General features: G+C 51.3%; 1 protein-coding gene across 2 annotated transcripts; it reads left to right on the top strand.

Annotated features, from left to right (window-relative positions):
- The first annotated feature begins 847 nt into the window (after positions 1 to 847).
- On the top strand, positions 848 to 25,642 carry tppp3 (tubulin polymerization-promoting protein family member 3). Of its 2 annotated transcripts, none has more exons than XM_030086870.1 (4): positions 848 to 887; positions 22,188 to 22,388; positions 25,222 to 25,375; positions 25,451 to 25,642. In XM_030086870.1, exons 2-4 carry the CDS (start codon positions 22,201 to 22,203, stop codon positions 25,640 to 25,642), a joined length of 534 nt encoding a protein of 177 aa, XP_029942730.1. In that variant the 5' UTR covers positions 848 to 887; positions 22,188 to 22,200. The 2 variants fall into 2 exon arrangements, with proteins under 2 accessions (XP_029942730.1, XP_029942731.1); XM_030086871.1 differs by lacking the exon at positions 848 to 887 and adding an exon at positions 20,228 to 20,251.
- Positions 25,643 to 26,912: the final 1,270 nt, after the last annotated feature.

Here is a 26,912-nt window from a genome sequence, read left to right as displayed (position 1 = left end):
GGTCACATGATCTGGTCACATGACCAGACAGCCGCTCGTAGCTAAGCTACTCAGTTCAAACAGAACGTTAGACATGAAGCTCCAGGTCCATCCTCCACCTCCAACCGGTCAGCCTCCATCATCACCCCGTTCGTCCTCCAGCCTCCGCCTGCTGCGTGAGGAGAAGCGCCGCACAAAAAAAAGTGCAAATCGTGGCGCGGCAGCCGCATCGTGGTTTAAAAAAAGAGGCTTTTGGCCGAGTTGGTAAGCAGCTTACAGTCAAGGCGGCACCGACCATCTCGGCCACTTGAGAGCCCCCCCCCCCCCCCCCCCCCCCGAAAGGCTGACTTGACTGTATCCCGGGGCGGTGCTGAGTTGGGCCGGGCCGACTTGGATTGGTGCCGACCTGACGGTATCCCCCCTCCTCCCTCCCCTCTCCCTCCTGTTGTGACCCTCCCCTGATGTTGGGCCAGCTGTTGTCATGGCAACAGAGTCAACAGATGAAAACAAGACTTGAGCTTCAGAGCTCATTTGACCAGGAGGGGCAGGAGGAACAGGAGGACCAGGAGGGATAGGAGGACCAGGAGGACCAGGAGGACCAGGAGGATCAGGAGGATCAGGGGGACCAGGAGGACCAGGAGGACCAGGAGGGATAGGAGGACCAGGAGGACCAGGAGGGATAGGAGGACCAGGAGGACCAGGAGGATCAGGGGGACCAGGGGGACCAGGAGGACCAGGAGGATCAGGAGGATCAGGGGGACCAGGAGGACCAGGAGGACCAGGAGGGATAGGAGGACCAGGAGGACCAGGAGGGATAGGAGGACCAGGAGGACCAGGAGGATCAGGGGGACCAGGAGGACCAGGGGGAGCAGGAGGAACACCAGGAGGAGTAAAAGACAGACACACAGGTTGGACTTTCAGATGTTTCATCATGTAATTTCTACACTGTGTGTGTGTGTGTGTGTGTGTGTGTGTGTGTGTGTGTGTGTGTGTGTGTGTGTGTGTGTGTGTGTGTGCGCGTTCTCGTATTTCTATCCTTGTCGGGGCCAAATGTCCCCACAAGGATAGCAAAACGTGGAACGACGTGCCTTGTGGGACCTTTTTCCGGTCCTAAGTAGGAGAAACAGTGTTTTCTTGACCATGTTGTTGTTACTGAAAAAAGTAAAAGTGCAAAAACATTTCTTTAGGGTTAGGCTTTGTTGTGGTGTGGGTTAGGGTTAGGGTTAGGGTTAGGGTTAGGGGCTAGACATGAATGGGAGTCAATGGACGGTCCCCACAAGGATAGAAATACAAGACTGTGCGCGTGTGTGTGTGTGTGAGACAGAGAGAGAGAGAGAGAGAGAGAGAGAATGTGTATTTCTGAGTGATAATGTGTGTGAGTGTGTTTGTGTGAATGTGTGTGTGAGTGTGTGTCAGCAGGAGTCATTTCTGTGCCTTTAGTTTCCTTTAATTTTAATTCATCCGTTCTATTCCTCCTCCTTCCACCGGGGGCAGCAGAGAGCTGTTCTCATGGAAGACGCTTCCTCCAGAACGCTCAGCTGACCGCAGCTCGCTAACACGACGAGCACGGCTAACACGACTAGCACGGCTAACACGGCTAGCACAGCTAGCACGGCTAACACGACTAGCACGGCTAACACGGCTAGCACAGCTAGCACGGCTAACACGACTAGCATGGCTAACACGGCTAGCACGACTAGCACGGCTAACACGGCTAGCACAGCTAGCACGGCTAACACGGCTAGCACAGCTAGCACGGCTAACACGACTAGCACAGCTAACATGGCTAGCACAGCTAATACGGCTAGCACAGCTAACACGGCTAACACAGCTAACACAGCTAGCACAGCTAACATGGCTAGCACAGCTAACACGGCTAACACGTCTAGCACAGCTAACATGGCTAGCACAGCTAATACGGCTAGTACAGCTAACACGGCTAACACAGCTAACACAGCTAGCACGGCTAACACGGCTAGCATGGCTAACACAGCTAGCACGGCTAACACGGCTAGCACAGCTAACATGGCTAGCACAGCTAATACGGCTAGCACAGCTAACACGGCTAACACAGCTAACACGGCTAGCACAGCTAACACGGCTAGCATGGCTAACACAGCTAGCACGGCTAACACGGCTAACACTGCTAGCATGGCTGACATGGCTAACACAGCTAACAGGGCTAACAGGGCTAGCAGGGTGAGGTCAGGGTTTTGCTGGCCACCTCTGGGTCTACCGATGCTCGGGCGCCGGACCCCCCTCACCGGCCCGGTCCTGGCAGATCCACCAGCAGCTCCGGCAGGGAGCTCTTGCTCTTGTCAGTGCGTAGCCGGCCTTCATGCATGAGCTGTAGCATCTGTCCACGCCTTGCACCACGACCCTCCTGCCTTTCAGAGGAACTCCCTCAGCCGCTGGCCGCTCCTCCTGGAGGCTTCGGTCTGCATGAATCAGCTTGTGTTCATCTGCTGAGTGAATCTTTCTGATCACATTTTGCAGTGTCTTGTCCCTCGATGTGGCTTCTGCAAATTGTTTCTTCTGAAGCAGGTCTTTGTTTTTGCTCTTGTACGTTGAGTTCTGTGCTGCTTTCCTGGTTCTGGTCCAGAGACGCTCTGCTGGGTGCGTCTGCCTTAACGAGGGGTTTCCAGCTGGGAACTGGAACGTCAGGTGGTCCTTTTGAAGGCAAAGCAGCAGACGCTGAATGCAGGCCGGGGCTTCCAGAGGTTTAGTGGAGAGAGCCGCCTCCAGCATCACCTCTCCTCCAGAAACATATTCCTGGAACTTCTCTCATCCAGAAACTGCTCCCAGTGTCTCTCTTTCTATTTGTGTGCACCTGGAAGCCGTGGTTCGTCATGTCGCTGCAGCAGAACGGTTCCTGATCCGTCTTTAGAGGCGTCTGTGGAAACCGTGGTTCTCAAGCTCAGGCCTGTGGGGGATTGTGGGGGATTGCTCTCGCCTCCTCAGGGTCTGGTGTAGCCTACATGTAACTGTTGAACTCTGGGCTGTGATCCAATCAGAAGACTCGATTCGCTCTAGGAGTGGAGAGTGACAGACTGAACGCAGGTTGATTGTAGTGATGGTACCCTTTTTTTATAATTGTGCAAATAGACAAACAAACAACTGACAAAGAATACAAACAAGAAATTGATAATTATAGAAAACCAAATGAACGTTCAACAAGGAAAAACTATATACACGCATACGTCACGCAATGCAGCGCGTCATTGTCCACTGGAAACACACGTATAGGATCCGTGTGTCAGATGGGAAAAGCAACCAGTTCAGGTCCCACTTGTGAGTGTCCAGAGGGAAATCCAGATTGGGGAAGGGGATGTACTGATTGAAAAGTGGCCTGTGAATGAGTTGCAGGGGCAGAACGAGGGCAGCTGCAGTGTGATGTATCCTACCAGCCTGACCAGGGCAGAGCAGAACAGAGCAAGGTCCACACTTGGTCTGTTTCTCCAAGTTCCTTCAGGCTCTCGTGCCTGACTGGGCCTTCTGGCTCGCCATCGACACCTGGCCTGTATCAAAACAGGTCCAGTGAGGTCAAATGTGTACACTTATCAAAATAACTTCTACTAAATAACATACTGTTATAAATACAACCAACCCCATATTGCACAATATAATAATACATCCATTATAAAATCCAATTTGAATAAATATAAATACAATCAGTGTTCAAATATCACACAATCAAAGTGCAAAAACGGCTCCAGTGATCAGCTGGGCTGTGCATGATAAACACCAGCTTCACAATGAAAACCGACTTTAAAGTGCATATTTCATATCATAGTCACCAGACAGGTGATTAATCATCCAATAAATAAATAACAGTGCTTCAGTTCATTTAACATCGACATATCTGGAACATAGGCAGCATAACTGAATGAATGAATGGAGCTTCGTATGAATGGAGGCTAATGCTAATGCTAGCACGACTCACCAATTCCGACGTTTGCTCTCTGCACGGCTCGGCTACAGACGGCCGACGGCTCTGGCAATCAGCTCCTATGGTCCAACATGCACGGTGTTTAGTCTCAAGATGATCAGTTTTGATTTAAGCGAGCAACGCTCCGACATACCTGCTGCTTCCTCCTTCCAAACGTGCCCCCAACGCGACTAGCGGCCGCCAGCTGCAGCCTGTTTGTAGACTGCTATTGGGCGCGCTTCGTCACGTGACCGCGTGACGTCACGACGCACGGTGCAGAAGAAATAACTTTTTTTTATGAGGAAAACCAAGAGAGAAAGGGCTTTTCTCACCTGGGTTACATCCTCCCCCATTTAGATCATGCAACTCCTGGTGCATGCTAAACTTCGTACACACGAGATGGCACAAGGTCAGAGGCTGCAGCGGTGCCAAGTGCGTCACTGTAAGCGTCAATAAAGCCATGAAATAATGTTTGTACGACTGCAATAACCGGATTACCTAATGCCGCATACTGAAAGCCATTAGGAGGTTGATGCTGCCGACTGGACTGTCGAACAACAGGAATTGCTTCAACGACCGGATCAGGTAAGGTTGGAGGTTCAGCAGGTACATTTTCTGGACTGAGCAATTGCTCATTTTGGCTGGGTGACATCTCTGCTTGGTCGAGGAGCACTGGTTCTTCTATAGTTAGATCCTCAGGAACACAAGTTGATAGCATTCCTTCAGGTTCAGGCAAGGTTTTGCCAGGCTCAAGCTCTTCTTCCCTTGCAGGTAAAGTAGCACCAGACTCAGCAGAGGATTCACCACGGGCAGGTGACTGCAAAACTTCTGGACCTGGGTCCACGGGATTCACTATGGACGCAGGTGAACTTTGGAATAGGAATGTGGTCGGATTGATTCGAAGTTGAGGCACATCCCATCCATCTTCTTCCTCAACCAGATCTTCAGCGGAATCAACACTTGCTGGTTCCTGGCTCCGGGTTTGAGGACGATGTGGTGGTGTAACTGGTACAGGATCTGCATCACCACCCGCCGGCAGGAAGGGACATGGGAGAAGTACATCTCGATGCAATGTACGAGTTGGCCCATCTGACCTGTTTTCTGGCTGCACTGTGTACACGGGCAGGTCTCTGGCACGTTTCACAACAACGTACACATCCCTCTCCCATTTATCTTCAAGCTTGTGCTTGCCACGAAGTCTGACATTTCGCACTAAGACTCGATCACCTCCCTCCAGACATGAGGGAGTAACTCGCTGATCGAAGCGAGCTTTGTTCCTTTCACCAGATCGTGCCACATTCTGTGACGCTAACTGGAAACTCTCTTCCAGTCTAGACCGTAAACTGTCAACATACTGCGAATGAGAACTGGACTGATTCTCCCGCACAGGCAAGTTGAAAGCCAGATCAACTGGAAGACGTGGTGAACGGCCAAACATAAGCTCATATGGCGTAAACCCAGTGACGTCATTCCGTGTGCAGTTGTAGGCATGCACTAACGGTTTCACGTAGTCCTTCCGCCTAGTCTTCTGCTTATGCTCCAGAGTACCAAGCATACTGAGCAGAGTACGGTTGAACCTTTCAACTGGGTTTCCCCGAGGGTGGTAAGGGGTGGTTCTAGTTTTAACAATACCAGCGAGTTGACACAGCTATTTGATCAATTTTGACTCGAAGTCAGGCCCTTGGTCAGTATGGAGGTGTTCTGGTATTCCATAGCACAGTATGAAATTCTCCCATAGACACTTCACCACTGTTTTTGCCTTCTGGTTTGCTGTGGGAACAGCCACTGAAAACTTTGTGAAGTGGTCCGTAAAAACCAGAATGTCCTTGGTATTGCTTTGATTGGGTTCCAGTGACAAGTAATCCATGCAGAGTAACTCCAAGGGACGAGTAGTGTTGATATTAACCAGTGGTGCTGATCTTTCTGGAAGTGCTTCATGTCATACGCAATGATGACAAGTCTTAATCTTCACTTCAATATCAGCTGCCATGCGAGGCCAAAAAAACCGGGTACGGACAAGATCTATAGTTCGCTCGATGCCCAGGTGACCCATGTCGTCATGCAAGCTCTTAAAGACAACTGATCTCTGATCTTCCGGCAATACCAGCTGGAACGAGACTTGCTCTCCATCTTGCCTTCTTCGATACAAGATGTCCTCTTGCAGTTCAAGGCGGTTCAGCTCCCTCAGCAACAACGCAATGTCTGGGAGCTCTTGCTTTGCTGTCGGGAGAACTTTCTCCCCAGTCTCCATCTGGTGGATGACCTCACTTATGACTGGATCATCACGTTGCTTTTCTTTGAGGTCCTGATGTGACAGGGAGGGAACAACTGGTAGGCCATGAAGATCTTCACTAACATAGCAGTCAGGAATGGCTTGAGCTGACAGGCTCAAAGACTCAACTAAGGCCACGGGATTCTCTGCCAAACTGCTCGGCTGACTGATGACAAGACAGCGGTGACAGATGGCTGAAACAATGGCGGGATCAAGCTCCTCAGAGTCACTAAATTCAATGACATGCTCCTCAGTGAATTTGTTGATGAGATCTCGATCTTTCAGCATTGCTGGGTCAGCCAAGTGGTTGTGAGGACGCCGAGATAGAGCGTCAGCATCCAGATTCTGCTTCCCAGCTCGATATTGCAGCTTGAAAGTATAGGTGGATAAAGCAGCAAGCCACCTGTGACTGGCAGCATCCAACTTCGCTGTTGTTAACAGGTAAGTGAGCAGGTTATTATCAGTCACTACCACGAAGTTTGCCCCGTACAGGTAGTCATGAAACTTTTCACACACACTCCACTTCAGTGCGAGAAATTCCAACTTGTGGGCAGGATATCTGGACTCACTCGCCGACAGGCTGCGGCTGGCGTAGGCGATCACTCTCAGCTGACCTTCCTGCTCCTGATACAAAGCTGCGCCAAGCCCGGTGGTGCTGGCGTCTGTATGTAAAATATACGGCAGCCTTGGGTCAGCGAAGCCAAGTACTGGGGAACTGGATAACCTTTCAATGAGTGTTTCGAAAGCAAGCTGGCAGGCAGGTGACCATCGCTCTCCAAAGGGTTGCTTTGGGTCCTGGGTTTTAGCTGGACTGGATCTCTTCTGGGCTTTGGAGGTAGGCACATAACCACGCGTCAAATCATTGAGAGGCTTTGCGATGGTAGAGTAACCTTTTAAAACCTCCGGTATCCATCCATCCATCCATCCATTTTCTACTGCTTATCCGGGGCCGGGTCGCGGGGGCAGCAGTCTCAGCAGGGATGCCCAGACTTCCCTGTCCCCCGACACTTCCTCCAGCTCCTCTGGGAGGATCCCAAGGCGTTCCCAGGCCAGCCGAGAGACATAGTCTCTCCAGCGTGTCCTGGGTCTTCCCCGGGGTCTCCTCCCAGTGGGACATGCCCGGAACACCTCCCCAGGGAGGCGTCCAGGAGGCGTCCTAACCAGATGCCCGAGCCACCTCAGCTGGTTCCTCTCGATGTGGAGGAGTAGCGGCTCTACTCCGAGCTCCTCCCTGGTGACTGAGCTCCTCACCCTATCTCTAAGGGAGCGCCCAGCCACCCTACGGAGGAAACTCATTTCGGCCGCTTGTATCCGGGATTTTGTCCTTTCGGTCATGACCCAAAGCTCATGACCATAGGTGAGGGTGGGAACGTAGATTGACCGGTAAATCGAGAGCTTCGCCTTTCGGCTCAGCTCCTTCTTCACCACGACGGACCGATACAACGACTGCATCACTGCAGCCGCTGCAATGATCCGCCTGTCAATCTCACGCTCCATCCGTCCCTCACTCGTGAACAAGACCCCAAGATACTTGAACTCCTCCACCTGGGCTAGGGTCTCTCCACCAACCTGGAGAGGGCAAGCCACCTTCCTCCGGTCAAGGACCATGGCCTCGGATTTGGAGGTGCTGATCCTCATCCCTGCCGCTTCACACTCGGCTGCGAACCGCCCCAGTGCATGCTGTAGGTCCGGGTTCGATGGAGCCAACAGGACAACATCATCTGCAAAAAGCAGAGATGAAATCCTGTGGTTCCCGAACCGGACCCCCTCCGGCCCCTGGCTGCACCTAGAAATTCTGTCCATGAAGATTATGAACAGAACCGGTGACAAAGGGCAGCCCTGCCGGAGTCCAACATGCACCGGGAACAGGTCCGACTTACTGCCGGCAATGCGGACCAGACTCCTACTCCGGTCATACAGAGACCGGACGGCCCTTAACAAGGGGCCCTGGACTCCGTATTCCCGGAGCACCCCCCACAAGACACCACGAGGGACACGGTCAAATGCCTTCTCCAAATCCACAAAACACATGTGGACTGGTTGGGCAAACTCCCACGAACCCTCAAGCACCCTATGGAGGGTATAGAGCTGGTCCACTGTTCCACGACCAGGACGAAAACCGCATTGTTCCTCCTGGATCCGAGGTTCGACTATCGGTCGGATCCTCCTCTCCAGTACCCTGGAATAGACTTTCCCGGGGAGGCTGAGGAGTGTAATCCCCCTATAGTTGGAGCACACCCTCCGGTCCCCCTTTTTAAACAGGGGGACCACCACCCCGGTCTGCCAGTCCCGAGGCACTGTCCCCGACCGCCACGCGATGTTGCAGAGACGTGTCAACCAAGACAGTCCCTGCACATCCAGAGACTTAAGGTACTCAGGCCGAATCTCGTCCACCCCCGGTGCCTTGCCACTGAGGAGCTTGCCAACCACCTCAGTGACTTCAGCTTGGGTGATGGACGAGTCCACCTCTGAGACCTCAGCCTCTGCTTCCTCTATGGAAGACATGGCGACGGGATTGAGAAGGTCCTCAAAGTATTCCTTCCACCATCCAACAATATCCCCAGTTGAGGTCAGCAGCTCCACCTCCACTGTAAACAGTGTTGGCGGAGACCTGTTTTCCCCTCCTGAGGCGCCGGACGGTTTGCTAGAATTTCTTCGAGGCTGACCGATAGTCCTCCTCCATGGCCTCCCCGAACTCCTCCCAGACTGGGGCTGTCGCGGTAAACCGGTATTGACGATAATCGTGGTAATAAAAAATGAAATTTCAATATCGTGCTCAAAATGCGCACATGATAATATCGTAAAGAGGATCTAGTGCCACTTGAAACGTGTATTTTCAAAATCCGCTCCTGTTCTTCCGCCCTGCTTCGTCTCCCTCCTGCAGCACCCCCACCTCTCCCCCCCTCCTCAAATATAAACACAGCAGAGCAGCGGTAGCGGCTCGGCTCCTAGCTCGCGGGGCCCGTTAGCGAGCGTCACGAGAGAACTAAACATGTCGGCGGTGGCCGACAACGACAGCGAGACGCTCGATCCTAACCCGAAAAAAGTGTGTTTAGCAACACTGACTGCATGTTGATGCAAGCCGGGTAGTAGTGGGGCCCCATTAGGTAGGTTCCAGACGTGTCATTGTAAAGTGTCCGGGGGATTTCAAGTTGTGTTGCTGATATCCGCCGTCTTCTCCGCCGGCCCCCTTCTAGCAACTAACCGGTGAGTACTCGGAAAAGGGCCCCATGCGGGGGATTTTCGACACGTTGTCGTTGCAGCGTCTAGTTTAGCGCCTTCAATCTGTCATTGAAATTGACTGATGTCAGCCGTTCCGAGGGACCCCCTTCAGCTCGGGGCCCTAGCCAGTAGCGGCGCCTCTGGCTGGAGAGAAGCAGCTGCTGCTCATTCCGCCTCCGATTTAAAGGTGCCTTAAGGAGTTTGCACGTGTTAAGCGAAACAGCACCCCCTTCAGGCCTTGGGCGTAACGCAGCTTAGTGAAAAACTCGTCCCTGTGGCTCCCGTGCACGGAAGAGGGGGACTCCGTCTTCGCTCGTTTAGAAGCGCTCAAGTAAGATTTAAGTTTCTTTTACCTGGTGGAGTCTGTGTGGAGCTGCAGTGCTAGAATCCAGTCTGTTCTGACTTTCTGGAAGATCCTGCTCAGTTGTTGCTCACTAAGCATCTGGCGGAGTAATGGCGGACAAAACGAAACCTAACCAGCCGGAGCGCGCATTACGTCATTCCTTTCAAATTCTCCCCAAAAAAATGCTGGTGCTGGACCGGCACTGCAACTTTCAAGTGACAATTTAGCGCTGTTAGAGGTTCTGGTAATGAATATGTCAGGGCACATTGTACACAGCATTAAAAATGTGTAACATATTTATGGTGGAAAATAAGTATATTTAAGGTTGTAAAACCCCTTAATGCACCTTTAAACAAACAAACAAACAAAAGTTCTCGGCAGTGTGGTGGTGGTACAGGATTTCACCCCAATAGGGCCCGTGGGTTTTCATAACCCACCAACCCTACGTAAATGACGCCTCTGCTGTGGATCCTCTGTTAATCAGTTAATCAGATTTTAATTAGTTGAGTGTAACTACACTTTTTGTGTTCAGTTGTACAGTCACTGTTCTCATATTGTTTCCAACACCTCATTTGACAGGTATTCTGAATGTAATTCATCTGGGAAAAGAGAGAAAACAAACAAAAATAAAATTAAAGATGAATCTAAATGTTTGTACCATTATTAGTTAAATTTTTGCTGATATCGTGATAATATCGTTATCGTGATATTTTTTGCCCACGATAATCGTCAAGAGAAAATTTGATATCGTGACAGCCCTATCCCAGACCCGAGTTTTTGCCTCCACAACCACTCGGGCTGCAGTTCGCTTGGCCTGCCAGTACCTGTCAGCTGCTTCAGGAGTCCCATGAGCCAGCAAGGCTCGATAGGACTCCTTCTTCAGCTTGACGGCAGCCCTCACCGCCGGTGTCCACCACCAGGTTCGGGGGTTGCCGCCACGACAGGCACCGGAGACCTTATGACCACAGCTCCGGGCAGCTGCTTCGACAATGGAGGTGGAGAACATGGTCCACTCGGACTCCATGTCCCCAGCCTCCCTCGGGACATGAGAGAAGCTCTCCCGGAGGTGGGAGTTGAAAGCCATGCTGACAGAGGGTTCCACCAGACGTTCCCAGCAGACCCTCACAACACGTTTGGGTCTGCCAAGTCTGTCTGGTTTCCTCCTCCGCCAGCGAATCCAACTCACCACGAGGTGGTGATCGGTCGACAGCTCTGCTCCTCTCTTCACCCGAGTGTCCAAGACACGCGGCCGGAGGTCAGATGACACGACAACAAAGTCGATCATCGACCTCCGACCTAGGGTGTCCTGGTGCCAAGTGCACTTATGGACACCCCTGTGCTCGAACACGGTGTTCGTTATGGACAAACTGTGACTAGCACAGAAGTCCAATAACAGAACACCACTCGGGTTCAGATCGGGGAGGCCGTGCGATCCAATCACCCCCTTCCAGGTCTCACTGTCGCTGCCCACGTGAGCGTTGAAGTCCCCCAGTAGAACAATGGAGTCCCCAGTCGGAGCACTGTCCAGCACCCCTCCCAGGGACTCCAAGAAGGCCGGGTACTCTGCACTGCTGTTCGGCCCGGAAGCCGAGACAACAGTGAGGCACCTATCCCCGACCCGAAGGCGTAGGGATGCAACCCTCTCGTTCACTGGGGTGAACTCCAACACATGGCAGCTGAGCTGTGGGGCTATAAGCAAACCCACACCAGCCCGCCGCCTCTCACCGCGGGCAACGCCAGAGAAGTGGAGAGTCCAGCCCTTCTCGAGAGGTTGGGTTCCAGAGCCCAGGCTATATGTGGAGGTGAGCCCGACTATATCTAGCCGGTACCTCTCAACCTCCCTCACAAGCTCGGGCTCCTTCCCCGCCAACGAGGTGACATTCCATGTCCCTAGAGCCAGTCTCTGTGTCCGGGGATTGGGTCGCCGGGCACCCTGCCGTCGGCTGCCACCCAATCCACACTGCACCCGGCCCCTACGGTTCCATCGGTGGGTGGTGAGCCCACCGGAGGTCAGGCTCACGTTGTCCATTCGGGCTGAGCCCGGCCGGGCCCCGTGGGCAAAGACCTGGCCACCAGGCGCTCGCTTACGAGCCCCAACCCCAGGCCTGGCTCCAGGGTGGGGCCCTGGCTGCGCCATACCGGGCGACGTAACGACCTTTGTTGTCTCTCCTCTCATAAGGGCTGTTGAACTGCTCTCAGTCTGGCCCGTCACCCAGGACCTGTTTGCTATGGGAGACCCTATTAGGGGGCATAAAGCCCCCCGGCAACATAGCTCCTGGGATCATGCGGGCTCTCAAACTCCCCCACCACGTTAAGGTGGCAGTTCTAGGGGGAGAAAAAACCTCCGGTAATAGCCAGCAAATCCTAAGAACGACTTGAACTCCTTTAAAGTTCTTGGAATTGGCCAGGTTTTTAAGGCAAGGATCTTATCTGGATCAGTCTCAACTCCTTTTTCTGAAACAATGTGTCCCAGATATCTCACAGACTTCTGGAAAAATTTACATTTCTCAGGAGAGAGCTTCAACCCATATTCCTTCAAGCGATGTAGTACCCGCAACAACCTTCGCTCGTGTTCTTCCAGTGTGTCTGAAAAGACAATCAGATCATCCAAGAAAACCAAAACTTCTTTCAAATGAAGATCCCCCATGCTCTTCTCCATTAACCGTTGGAACGTAGATGGAGCGTTCGTTATCCCTTGTGGCATCCGGTTAAACTCCCAAAAACCAATGGGCGTAACAAAAGCGGTTTTGGCTTTGTCAGCTTCATTCATCTCAATCTGGTAATACCCAGCTTTCAAATCGAGAACACTGAACCATTTAGTCCCAGACAAGGCAGACAGAGACTCCTCCAGGTTTGGCAGAGGATAGGCGTCCTTAACTGTCTGTAAGTTCAGCTTCCGATAATCAACACACAATCGTATGTCACCATTCTTCTTACGGACCACGACAATTGGGGATGAAAACGACGATTCTGACTCCCGAATAACTCCAGCTTCCTGCAGGTCTCTTAGATGTTGCCGGACAGCCTCGATGTCTTGAGGGTGGATAGGTCTGGCTCTGTGCTTGAATGGAGTTTCATCATGGAGCTTTATATGATGTTTCACCCTGTCTGTGCGTCCAAAGTCCGTGTCACTGAGGGCAAAGACGGCAGGGATCTCCTTGAGCTCCTCAGTGATCCTGGTCTTCCACTCTGGTGGAATTGGTGAATCTCCAAATTCCAACTTCAGAGCAGGGGAATTTTCTAATGATGAATGATGTGACACACTGTGTGATAGGATTTGGGGTGCAACCGCAAGGTCAGCGATGGTAGACAAAGGTGAAATGGTTACGTCCTGATCTGACTCATTACTGAGGATTACTGAAATCTTTCTTTGGGAATCACTTGACAGCATAATCAACGAGGTTTTAACACACAGCCCACCAGGCAGCGGTGAACCTGGGTGCTCCACGAGCGCCCATCAACCAGAAGACGGCATACTAGTGTGGATGGAGCCATCAACGAGGGCAGTGTGACCAGCGGGGATGAGGACTGGAGAGTTACTGGCTAACCTCACAACACTATCACTGCCCACCAATTGCTGTTGGTGGTGGATCTGCAACAGTTTAAGCACTGCCTTTTAGTCATGGGCAGCTGGCTGGAAGTTGGCATACTCACTCCCCATATACTGGCTGTAAAGTGGCTCTAAGGTATTCATACCTATTAACAACGGAGACTGATGGTTCCCAGTGTCAGGAACGACAAGTGACAGCGTGGAGACATCAAAATCAGCACCCAGGAATTCACTGGGGAAGGTGACCACCATCTCCACGTAGCCAAGGTACGGAACTGCTTGACCTGCAGCTCCCTCAACCTGCAATAAGTCACACAAGGATCTCACGGGTTGGTCTGCAAAATACTGGTTGTAGAATGATACCGGGACTGTAGTGACTTGCGATCCTGTGTCGAAGAGACAGTTCAATTCTTCACCAGCGATTCTGATGTTGGCTGTGGAGTGGGATCCAACTAAACCTTTAGGTAATGTAGCTGGAACAAAAGTGGTCTGGGTTATTTCTTGACATCTCACATGTTTTTCCTCATTGGGACATTGTGGGTCCACAACAGTTCCGGTTCGCCCCCCCAACTGGAACTGACTCTAGTTTAACGGATACTTTGCAAAAGCGTTTGATTTCTGCCATCTTTGTTGTTTGTCAGCGAGCTGTTTCTTCTTAGCTGCGACAAGTGCAGAGTTTGGGGGGTTGTCACATTGAGGCTTGATATGGCCATCGTCACCACACCAATAGCAGTAGCCGGCTCTGGGAACAGAAGACGGGTTCTTTGATAGCTTGCCCGCCCTCTGCCCCTCACTCCACTTACGGCCTGGTGTGGGCTTCCAAGCAGTGGACTGACTGTTGCCTGATTGGGCAGCAGTAAGGGCTGCGAGTTGCTTTTGCATATCAGCTATTTGTTGAGCAAGTTGCTGCGTGACATTAGTGAGTGCAGCAATCTCTCCCTTCTCTGCGCTGTCGGAGTAAGCATACTGCGCGTGAGTTGCAGCTCTGGTTCGGGATGAACCGAGATGCTGCTTCATCCGGATGGCTTTTGCAGCTTCGTGATCTTCCTCAGTTCGCAGAAGAAGCAGAAACTCGGCAAACGAAGGTGGATTGTGTTTCCTCTGCTTCAATTGAAGTCCAGTAATAAGAGAATCATCCCAACAGCCACGGCAGAACTGGGTCAGTATATGTCGGTCAAAGTCTTTGTTTAGGACTCCGCCTCGTTTTACTGCCTGATTTAGTGCCACCTGCAGCCGCTGCAGGTAATTGAATGGTTTCTCTCCAGCATCTTGGAATGTGTCCATAAACTTGGCGTATAGTTCATCGCCATCCTGAACAGTACCAAACGCTGAATCAAGTGTCTGCAGATACACTGCTGGTGGGGTGTCGGGTCTCAGATGCTTAACCACGTCAGCAGCAGGTGGTAACAAACTATCAAAGATCTTGCGTGAACGCTGGAGATCAGACACTTCAGGATCTTTCAGTAGCAGCTCAACTCCAGACCGCCATGTGTCATAATCTGACTCAGTTTGTGGTCTGGGTGATCTCCCAGAGAAAGCTCTAGGACGCTGTGTGGAGTGCATAGTGCTATCATCATTCTTGACGATATGCTCAACCACATATCGCTGAACTTCCGGTGGATTGAGGTTGTCATGTGACATACCTGGCAGGGAAGGTCTCGGAGTATATTGGCTTGTGGGATCGAGCTGGATGGTTGGCTGTGGCACAGTATTGTAATCTGCAGCAGAACCAATCGGGTGACCAGAAATGAGAGGAGAATACATGGATGGAGTCTGCGGACTGTCTGTGACTGCAGTAGTACTGCCCTCCACAGGGCACTTATCTTCAGTGGTCGTGGGGTGGAGCTTGGTGACTGTCTGACCGAGCAGAGACATCACCCCATTAAGGACAACTGCAAAATCTTGCCCTGTCAATTTGGCTACTTTTTGGAGTTCTGACAGGTATTTTTCTGTCTGCAGTTTCCCTACTTCTTTTGCACAAACTGTAGACAAGTCCAAAATCTCATATGTAACCTCGCCGCCGTCACACACACAGGTATACGGTAAATACGGGCGGAAAGCACTCAACGCCACGCCTGAACTATACTCGACCACAATCGAATGGTGAAAAACGGAATCAGGTTCATCAATATACTCAAACTTCGAAATAGAGCCGTACTGTTTTAAGAAGTCGATAGCCTCTTCATCTGTCTTAGTTCTTGTTGCCTCCTTTATCAAAACTGCGTTTGAAATCTTAATGCCATGTTTTTCGAATATGTCCATGTTTACACAATAAATGTATATAAATACAAAACCAAAAAAAAAATGTTCAGCTTTTTCTCCACTCCTGGCTGGCTCGCCACGTTATGTAGCCTACATGTAACTGTTGAACTCTGGGCTGTGATCCAATCAGAAGACTCGATTCGCTCTAGGAGTGGAGAGTGACAGACTGAACGCAGGTTGATTGTAGTGATGGTACCTTTTTTTATAATTGTGCAAATAGACAAACAAACAACTGACAAAGAATACAAACAAGAAATTGATAATTATAGAAAACCAAATGAACGTTCAACAAGGAAAAACTATATACACGCATACGTCACGCAATGCAGCGCGTCATTGTCCACTGGAAACACACGTATAGGATCCGTGTGTCAGATGGGAAAAGCAACCAGTTCAGGTCCCACTTGTGAGTGTCCAGAGGGAAATCCAGATTGGGGAAGGGGATGTACTGATTGAAAAGTGGCCTGTGAATGAGTTGCAGGGGCAGAACGAGGGCAGCTGCAGTGTGATGTATCCTACCAGCCTGACCAGGGCAGAGCAGAACAGAGCAAGGTCCACACTTGGTCTGTTTCTCCAAGTTCCTTCAGGCTCTCGTGCCTGACTGGGCCTTCTGGCTCGCCATCGACACCTGGCCTGTATCAAAACAGGTCCAGTGAGGTCAAATGTGTACACTTATCAAAATAACTTCTACTAAATAACATACTGTTATAAATACAACCAACCCCATATTGTACAATATAATAATACATCCATTATAAAATCCGATTTGAATAAATATAAATACAATCAGTGTTCAAATATCACACAATCAAAGTGCAAAAACGGCTCCAGTGATCAGCTGGGCTGTGCATGATAAACACCAGCTTCACAATGAAAACCGGCTTTAAAGTGCATATTTCATATCATAGTCACCAGACAGGTGATTAATCGTCCAATAAATAAATAACAGTGCTTCAGTTCATTTAACATCGACATATCTGGAACATAGGCAGCATAACTGAATGAATGAATGGAGCTTCGTATGAATGGAGGCTAATGCTATTGCTAGCGCGACTCACCAATTCCGACGTTTGCTCTCTGCACGGCTCGGCTGCAGACGGCCGACGGCTCTGGCAATCAGCTCCTATGGTCCAACATGCACGGTGTTTAGTCTCAAGATGATCAGTTTTGATTTAAGCGAGCAACGCTCCGACATACCTGCTGCTTCCTCCTTCCAAACGTGCCCCCAACGCGACTAGCGGCCGCCAGCTGCAGCCTGTTTGTAGACTGCTATTGGGCGCGCTTCGTCACGTGACCGCGTGACGTCACGACGCACGGTGCAGAAGAAATAACTTTTTTTTATGAGGAAAACCAAGAGAGAAAGGGCTTTTCTCACCTGGGTTACACTGGTTTTACCCCTGAAGCTGAGCGAGTAACTTCACTCGCCCAAAATCCACATTTTTCTTTGTTGAACTTCATCCCTGAGCGCTTCAGCCCAGCGCTCGTCATGCTCAGCTTGTGTGGTTCCCCACGTGACCCGTCGTCCAGGAACACTCCGATGCCTTCCAGGCCTTCAGACGTTTGCTGAACAGTTCGGTGAAACGCTGTCCCAAAAGGCATGCGCAGAAAGCAGCGTTTTCCAAATGGAATATTAGATGTGTGTGTGTCGTAAAACCCTGAGGACGCTTCCAGTGTGGAACAGTATGGAGAACCTGCCATGGCACCGTTTCTGTTGGCAACTTGAAATGTTCCCTTTTGCTCCACTCATTCAAATCTCTTGGATCTTCACACAATCCCAGGTCTCCAGTTTTCTTTTCCACCACAGCAGGAGAATGTACCCGGTCTGCAGGGTCTCAGTTCTCCTGATGGTTCCCTGTTTGGTCAGGGACTGGAACTCCTTCCTGTTCCTCTCTGAGGGCTGCTGGCACCTTTCTTGCAGGGTGTATTGCCGGTCCTACGATCCTTCTAACTTTTTGGGTTTTAAGCAGGAGGTGTCAGAAAAGTGACCACAGGGAGAACCGGACGGAGTGGTTGGCTGCCTGGGCTTCTTTAAACCCCAGTAATTTCGTTGTACCTTGTTGCAATGACAGTAAAGAGTATTCCATCCCATTCCATTCCCTTTTCTAAAAACTGATGGGTAACGAGGTCCTCCCTCCACCGGCGGAGCTGGAGCCCCGCCCCCAGACCTCCAGACCAATCAGAAGCCCCGGCCCGTGGTCCTGTGCTTCCAGAGCTTTGGGATGGAGGAAGCTGGATGGATCCAGTCAGAGAAGGACCGCCATTTGCTTGAGTAGCCAGGAAGCTCATGGCTGATGGGGGTCACTCCACCCGATGGGGGTCTCCCCACCTGACGGCACTCTCTCCACCCGACGGGAGTCTCTCCACCCAACAGGGGTCTCTCCACCTGACGGGGTCACTCCACCTCACGGCGCTCTCTCCACCTGACGGGGGTCACTCCACCTGACGGCGCTCTCTCCACCTGACGGGGGTCACTCCACCTGACGGCGCTCTCTCCACCTGACGGGGGTCACTCCACCTGACGGCGCTCTGATGGCGCTCTCTCCACCTGACGGGGGTCACTCCACCTGACGGCGCTCTCTCCACCTGACGGGAGTCACTCCACCTGACGGCGCTCTCTCCACCTGACGGGGGTCACTCCACCTGACGGGAGTCACTCCACCTGACGGGAGTCACTCCACCTGACGGGAGTCACTCCGCCTGACGGCGCTCTCTCCACCTGACGGGGTCACTCCACCTGACGGCGCTCTCTCCACCTGACGGGGGTCACTCCACCTGACGGCGCTCTCTCCACCTGACGGGGGTCACTCCACCTGACGGCGCTCTCTCCACCTGACGGGGGTCACTCCACCTGACGGCGCTCTCTCCACCTGACAGGGGTCACTCCACCTGACGGCGCTCTGATGGCGCTCTCTCCACCTGACGGGGGTCACTCCACCTGACGGCGCTCTCTCCACCTGACAGGGGTCACTCCACCTGACGGCGCTCTCTCCACCTGACGGGAGTCACTCCACCTGACGGCGCTCTCTCCACCTGATGGGGGTCACTCCACCTGACGGCGCTCTGACGGCGCTCTCTCCACCTGACGGGGGTCTCTCCACCTGAGACAGCAGCTACGTCAGCGCTGGACAGCATCTCTGACAGGGTCTCCCCAGCACAGCCGGCCGGCGACACAGAGGTGTAAAAGTAAAGTTTTAATTCTTGAGAACTGCTAAAAGGAAGGTTTTGAGCATCAGGTTGAGTTCAGTGGATGGAGTTATGGTTTCATTCTGTCACTCAGTCACAGGCCTCACGGCAGAGCGAGGACGGCCGTTTGGCCTCAGCGAGGCTTTCATGCAGCTGGTTTGCTTCATGTGGCAAGTATGGAGGGAAGGAGGAGTCACGAGGGAAGGGAGATCCCTGAGGGACTGGCTCGATTCTCGTCTTGGTTTTGAATGGATGTGTGAATGGCCGTGTCCCTGGTTGACCTCTGACCCCAGCAGAGCTAACAGGTGGCATGGGGTCACCACAAACTGCTAAACCTGCCAGTCCTGCTGGATTCACCCGAGAATTTCACCAAACCTCTGCTGGCGTCATTCCTCCAGTTTCAGGGAGAGCGTGAAGAAAACCTTTCAGAAAGTCACACTGCTGTGATGAGATGAGATGAGATGAGATGAGATGAAATGTGGTGATGTAACCCAGGGTTATTTCATTGCTCAAATGATTTTTCATTGTTAATGAGGTTTTGGCATATATTGTTTTCATCCCAGGTTCAGTGAATGTACCGCAGTGCTACAAGTAGTTGTGTCCCATGCACCTTGAATGCACCTCGTGTAGCTTCTATCTCACTTTCGTTTCTGGGGGAGTCGGAGGAGATGTGACTCAGATAAATCTGTGTTTTTTTGTTGGAGATATTTTATTTTTTGAGGCAAGGTAGCATCTGTGTTGAGTCCGGGTGATACCTTAAGCAGAGAGTTCAAGAATATTCCGGCCGGTTTTGATATGGGATTGATCAAATCGAATTGAGGAACTGATCTGTGCTGTCCATGAGCCGGACTGCATCTGCGAAGACCACCGAGGATCCCAACTTCGGAGTTCACCTCCTTCCCGGGAGGGCGGTAGGAGAGAAACCCAATTCACCATTTTCCTTGGGAGTCAATTTCCCTTTCCCCCCCATTAATCTGAGATCTCAGACCCCACCCCCCCCTTTTTTTTTCTTTTTTTGAGTCAGCCCTGACTATAACAAATAGAGACTAATCATAACCGGAGAAACTGATAATAACAAAAAGAGACTGAAAAACTACAAGAAAAGGATCTGAACTGAAATGGACATTGTATAATCTGTTTTTGTATATTTCTACGGTTGTATCATTGTTTCGTTTTGGAAGGGTTAAAAATCTGTTTTAATACATGTTCTATGTTTTCTTCTTACAAAAAGCAAGGTGTCGGTGTTTTCATTGAGGTTGGAGGTTTCTTTCCTATCCCTCTCTAAGCAGGGTTGTCAGCGCCAATCTCCTTACGAACCTATTAGAACCCTAAATTTGTGTGGATTTAGATGGATTGGTGCTTCTGCGACACCACATTGAATTGATTTTTGATTCTCTGGACCACACAAAGAAGCAAGGGTGACATAAAATGTGATGTGATGTGATGTGATGTAACCTCCTGCTCTCATGTGACAGGATGTGACCGGGAAACTCTAAACAACTGTTTAAAACGGTAAACAAACTTCTCGCACCACAACCACTTACACAAAAAACAAACAATAACGAACAATGTGATGCATTCTTGGATACATTCATATCCAAGATTGATAACATTCGTTCTGCTCTCCTGCCCTCTAGTTCTCCTAACTCCACACCTGCCACTCCAGCTTCCAAATTTTCCCAGTTTTCCCCTGTCACAGACAGACAGGTGGAGGACGTCATCCGCAAGATGAGGCCCTCCACCTGTCACCTGGATCCACTTCCCACATCCCTGATCAAATCCCATGTTTCCACACTGAGCCCCCTAATCACAACTATCATCAATCACTCCCTGCAACACGGTCACCTGCCACAGTCATTGAAAACTGCAGTAATTAAACCACTTCTCAAAAAACCCTCCCTTGACCCTGAAAAAACATCAAATTACCGGCCCATTTCCAATCTTCCCTTTCTGTCAAAAATCATTGAAAAGGTAGTCTCCTCTCAAATTCACACACACCTCCAGTCCTCCCATCTGTACGACAAATTCCAATCCGGTTTCCGTTCAGCTCACAGCACTGAGACAGCTCTGCTCAGGGTCACCAATGATTTGCTGGTGGCCTCTGACCAGGGCTCTCCATCACTCCTGTTACTCCTGGACCTCTCAGCCGCCTTCGACACTGTTGACCACTCCATCCTCCTCCACAGACTCCAGCATTTCATTGGTCTTTCAGATACAGCGCTCCAGTGGTTCCGGTCCTACCTGACCGGTAGGGCCGAGTATGTTGCCCTTGGGGAAGCCAGGTCGAGGTCCCACGCTGTCACCTGTGGGGTTCCCCAGGGGTCAGTGCTGGGGCCCAGCCTGTTCTCCATCTACATGCTCCCTTTGGGCCACATCATCAGCAGGCATGGAGTCTCCTACCATTGCTATGCTGATGATACTCAGCTCTGTGTCAGGCTGGACCGGACCTCCTCCCTCTCTATCCAATCACTCACCGCCTGCCTGGAGGAGACTAAAGCAGGGATCAATGACAATTTTCTCCAGCTCAACAGCTCCAAAACTGAATTTCTATTAATTGGAACTCCACATCAACTTAAGTCCTCCCCTTTCACAGTTCTATCATCTGCCGTCCACAAAATCAACCCAACAACTGCCGTTACCAACCTGGGTGTCCGCTTTGACCCCACCCTCTCCTTTGACCTCCATATCCAACACATCTGTAAGACCTCATTTTTTCACCTCTGGAACATCTCCAAACTACGCCCCTCCCTCTCCCTCCCCGCTGCCGAGAAGCTGGTCCATGCTTTTGTCTCCTCCAGGCTGGACTACTGCAATGCACTCCTCATCGGGATCTCTGGAAGAAGCCTTCAACGGCTTCAGTCGATCCAGAACTGTGCTGCCAGGATCCTGATGAGGGTGCCAAAAAGACACCATATCACCCCCATTCTCCATAACCTTCACTGGCTCCCGGTAAGGTTCAGGCTGGAATACAAAATCTGCCTCCTGACCCATCAGTGTGTCTACGGTAGTGCACCAGGGTACCTAAAAGAACTTCTCTCCCCACACGACCCGACCAGACGCCTCCACTCCGCCGACATCAACTTGCTAAAGGTCTCCAAAACCAAACTGTGTTCCATGGGGGACAGGGCTTTTCAGGCTGCAGCACCCCGACTGTGGAATGCCCTACCTGCCCACCTGAGGGCGCCACAGTCGGTGGACTTATTTAAATCTTGCTTAAAAATGTTTTTGTTTGTGAAAGCATTTGAATGATTTCACTGTTCTTTGTTGTATTTTATGACGTGCAAAAGTATGAGTGTTTTTATTGATTTAGCCTGTATCTGTTACTTTTAATTGTCACTGTTGTTTTTAAATTCCATTGTAGCACTTTGAGATTTGTTTTACAAATGTAAAGTGCATGATAAATAAAATTCATTATTATCATTATTATTACCTTTGCCCTCCCTGGCAGGTATCTGTACGTCATGGCAGAGAGCGCCAATGTGGATCAGTTGCTGGCGGCCTTCAGAAGGTTTGCGCTGCATGGCGACACAAAGTTGTCTGGAAACGACCTCAACGGGAAGAAGTGGGCCAAACTGTGCAAAGACTGCAAGATCATCGACGGAAAGAACGTCAGCCTCACCGACGTGGACATCGTCTTCTCCAAAGTCAAGTGAGTGAGAAACAGCAGGGGACAACAACCCTGCTGGTCACCTATCAATCACCTGTCAGTCAACTGTCTCTCAACTGTCAGTCACCTGTCTCTCACCTGTCAGTCACCTGTCAGTCACCTGTCAGTCACCTGTCAGTCATCTCTCAGTCACCTGTCAGTCACCTGTCAGTCACCTGTCTCTCACCTGTCTCTCAACTGTCAGTCACCTGTCTCTCACCTGTCTGTCCCCTGTCAGTCACCTGTCTCTCACCTGTCTCTCACGTGTCAGTCACCTGTCAGTCACCAGTCTCTCCCCTGTCAGTCACCTGTCAGTCACCTGTCAGTCGCCTGTCAGTCGCCTGTCAGTCGCCTGTCTCTCACCTGTCAGTGACCTGTTAGTGACCTGTCAGTCACTTGTCAGTCACCTGTCAGTCACCGATCAATCACCTGTCAGTCACCTGTCTCTCACCTGTCTCTCACCTGTCTCTCACCTGTCATTCACCTGTCTCTCACCTGTTAGTCACCTGTCAGTCACCTGTATCTCACCTGTCTGTCACGTGTCCGTCACCTGTCTCTCACCTGTTAGTCACCTTTCTCTCACCTGTCTCTCATCTGTCAGTCACCTGTTAGTCACTTGTCTCTCACCTGTCAGTCGCCTGTCAGTCACCTGTCAGTCACCTGTTTCTCACCTGTCTCTCACCTCTCAGTCACCTTTCAGTCACCTGTCAGTCATCTGTCAGTCACCTGTCTCTCACCTGTCAGTCACCTGTCTCTCAGCTGGCAGTCACCTGTCTCTGACCTGTAAGTCGCCTGTAAGTCATCTGTCAGTCACCTGTCAGTCACCTGTCTCTCACCTGTCTCTCATCTGTCCGTCACCTGTCTCTCATCTGTCAGTAACCTGTCAGTGACCTGTCAGTCACCTGTCTCTCACCTCTCAGTCACCTGTCAGTCACCTGTCAGTCACCTGTCAGTCACCTGTCTCTCACCTGTCTCTCATCTGTCCGTCACCTGTCTCTCATCTGTCAGTAACCTGTCAGTGACCTGTCAGTCACCTGTGAGTCACCGGTTAGTCACCTGTCAGTCACCTGTCTCTCACCTGTCAGTCACCTGTCAGTCACCTGTCTCTCACCTGTCAGTCACCTGTCAGTCACCTGTCAGTCAAGTGACTCTCAACTGCCAGTCACCTGTCTCTCGCCTGTCAGTCACCTGTCTCTCGCCTGTCCGTCACCTGTCAGTCATGTGTCAGTCACCTTTCTCTCACCTGTCTCTCACCTGTCAGTCACCTGTCAGTCACCTGTCTCTCACCTGTCAGTCACCTGTCAGTCACCTGTCTCTCACCTGTCAGTCGCCTGTCAGTCGCCTGTCTCTCACCTGTCAGTCACCTGTCAGTCAACTGCCTCTCACCTGGCAGTCACCTGTCTCTCACCTGTCTGTCACGTGTCAGTCACCTGTTAGTCACCTGTCTCTCAACTGTCAGTCAACTGTCAGTCACCTGTCTCTCAACTGTCTCTCACCTGTCAGTCACCTGTCAGTCACCAGTCTCTCCCCTATCAGTCACCTGTCAGTCACCTGTCAGTCGCCTGTCATTCGCCTGTCTCTCACCTGTCAGTCACCTGTCAGTCACCTGTCATTCACCTGTCAGTCGCCTGTCTCTCAACTGTCAGTCACCTGTCAGTCACTTGTCAGTCAACTGCCTCTCACCAGGCAGTCAACTGTCTCTCAACTGTCAGTCACCTGTCTCTCACCTGTCTCTCACCTGTCTCTCACCTGTCAGTCACCTGTCAATCATTTGTCAGTCACCGGTCTCTCACCTGTTAGTCACCTTTCTCTCACCTGTCTCTCACCTGTTAGTCACCTGTCTCTCACCTGTCAGTCACCTGTCTCTCACCTGTCAGTCACCTGTCTCTCACCTGTCAGTCACCTGTATCTCACCTGTCTGTCACGTGTCCGTCACCTGTCTCTCACCTGTTAGTCACCTTTCTCTCACCTGTCTCTCACCTGTCAGTCACCTGTTAGTCACCTGTCTCTCACCTGTCAGTCACCTGTATCTCACCTGTCTGTCACGTGTCCGTCACCTGTCTCTCACCTGTTAGTCACCTTTCTCTCACCTGTCTCTCATCTGTCAGTCACCTGTTAGTCATTTGTCTCTCACCTGTCAGTCGCCTGTCAGTCACCTGTCAGTCACCTGTTTCTCACCTGTCTCTCACCTCTCAGTCACCTGTTAGTCACCTGTCAGTCACCTGTTTCTCACCTGTCTCTCACCTGTCAGTCACCTGTTAGTCACCTGTCAGTCACCTGTCTCTCACCTGTCTCTCACCTGTCAGTCACCTGTCAATCATTTGTCAGTCACCTGTCAGTCACCTGTCAGTCACCTGTCTCTCACCTGTCAGTCACCTGTCAATCATTTGTCAGTCACCTGTCAGTCACCTGTTAGTCACCTGTCTCTCACCTGTCAGTCACCTGTCTCTCACTTGTCAGTCGCCTGTCAGTCACCTGTTAGTCACCTGTCTCTCACCTGTCAGTCACCTGTCTCTCACCTGTCAGTCACCTGTCAGTCACCTGTCTCTCACCTGTCTCTCACCTGTCAGTCACCTGTCTCTCACTTGTCAGTCACCTGTCAGTCACCTGTCAGTCACCTGTCTCTCACCTGTCAGTCACCTGTCAGTCACCTGTCTCTCACCTGTCAGTCACCTGTTAGTCACCTGTCTCTCACCTGTCAGTCACCTGTTAGTCACCTGTCAGTCACCTGTCAGTCACCTGTCAGTCACCTGTCACTTTGTGCATGTGTGTGCATCTGCATATGTGTGTGTGTGTGTGTGTGTGTGTGTGTGTGTGTGTGTGTGTGTGTGTGCAGGCAGAAGTCGTCTCGGGTCATGACCTTTGAGGAGTTCCAGACAGCTCTGCAGGATCTGGCTCCAAAGAGGTTCAAAGGTCAGAGCAGAGAGGAGGCGGAGCTAGCCATGTTCAGGCTGGTGGAGGGGGGAGAGCCCAGCAATGTGGGGGTGACGGTGAGCCTGACACACACACACACACACACAGAGCGCTCTGTGACCCTTGACCTTGTGACCTTGCATTGTGTGTAGAAAGTGGCGAAGACAGCGGCGGTGGACCGTCTGACCGACACGTCTCGGTACACCGGATCTCACCGGGAGCGCTTCGACCAGAGTGGGCGGGGCCGAGGCCGCGAGGGCCGCGAGGAAATCGTGGAGAACACGGGATACGTGGGAGCGTACAGACATGCTGGAACGTACAACAGCAAGACGAAGGAGAAGTGAGGTGGAGGAGGAGGTAGAGGGGGAGGAGGGGGGGAGAGTAGGAGGAGAGGACGAGAAGGAAGAGGAAGAGGAGTTTCTAACACTGTACTTCTTTAAAATCTTTGAAAGTTTCTCATTTTTCCACATTAAAGCTAGGGTAGACGATGTTGTCCAACAGCACTTCCTGTCATACTGAGTGAAATGCTCCTCGCCCCCTGGGAGAAGTCAATACATTATGTGGACGGAAAAAGGTGCGGAAAAAAATCTGACCACTGTAGCGGCCACAGGAGTGTAAAAACTCCGACCAATCGTAAGGCTCTTCAGGAACCAATCAAATCCCTTCACCGTTCTACCAGCCCCCTTCGTACATTTCAGTGGCGTGCACTGGCCCTGGTTCAGAGCCAAGGCGCTCTCGGCGCTCGCAGCTCGCGTGAAAAATAGAAGGAAGGGAGCGGCGTGCTGCGCTCCCATGCGCATTGTGTGCGGCAGTCAGAAAGGTTCATAACATTGGAGGCGATCACAAACTCCGTGCGCGCGGCGCTCCCGCGTCCAGTGCGTTCGCTCCCAACGGGAGCTCCTCCAGTGGGGTGGGAGCTGGGCGGAGCCTTGGAAGATGCTACATTTGAATACATGCTAGTTTTCCAAAATCGTCGACCCTAGCTTTAAAGATCAAACTGCACAAATAAATTCTCAAAGAACATTTTCTTCTTCTGTGGTGTCTGTTTCAGTCCAGTCCAGTTTATTTATAAAGCACTGTTAAAAACCAATCAATCAATCAATTTTATTTTTGTATAGCCCAGTATCACAACAACAGTTGCCTCAGAGGCTTCAAGATGTTACATTGATTGGTAAAAATAAAAACAGTGAATAAGCATAATGTTAATATGTCAAATTCAGTAGCGAGACAAAACGAAGCAACCACCGCCTTAGACCCTCACATCCGGCAAGAAAAAACTCCAAAAGCCCAGTGGGAAAAGAAGAAATCTTGGGGAGAACCACAGTATGGAGGGATCCCTCTCCCAGGGACGGACAGCTTTGGCAACAGCGAGCATGAGACAATAAGAAGTAAAGCCTAGGACTATGTTGAGGACAGTCCGTTGGACGGTCCAGCACAAGAACCACGGATCCCAGCAGTAGAACTGAAGCCAGTCCGTGGGCAGGACCGACAGGAGTGTCCTCCCGGTCCGGACGGAGCTTGTTCGTAGGCCCTCGTAATAGTGGAGTCAGCAGCTGAAACTGGAGAAGACTCCCCCTCGAAGGGGGGGACAGCAGGTGAAAAGCAATGAACGGA

The sequence above is a fragment of the Salarias fasciatus genome, unplaced genomic scaffold (genome assembly GCF_902148845.1).
Source record: "Salarias fasciatus unplaced genomic scaffold, fSalaFa1.1, whole genome shotgun sequence".
Classification (NCBI taxonomy): Eukaryota; Metazoa; Chordata; class Actinopteri; order Blenniiformes; family Blenniidae; genus Salarias; species Salarias fasciatus.
Note: the sequence above shows the minus strand (reverse complement) of the source record. Positions and strands in the feature narration are given on the sequence as shown.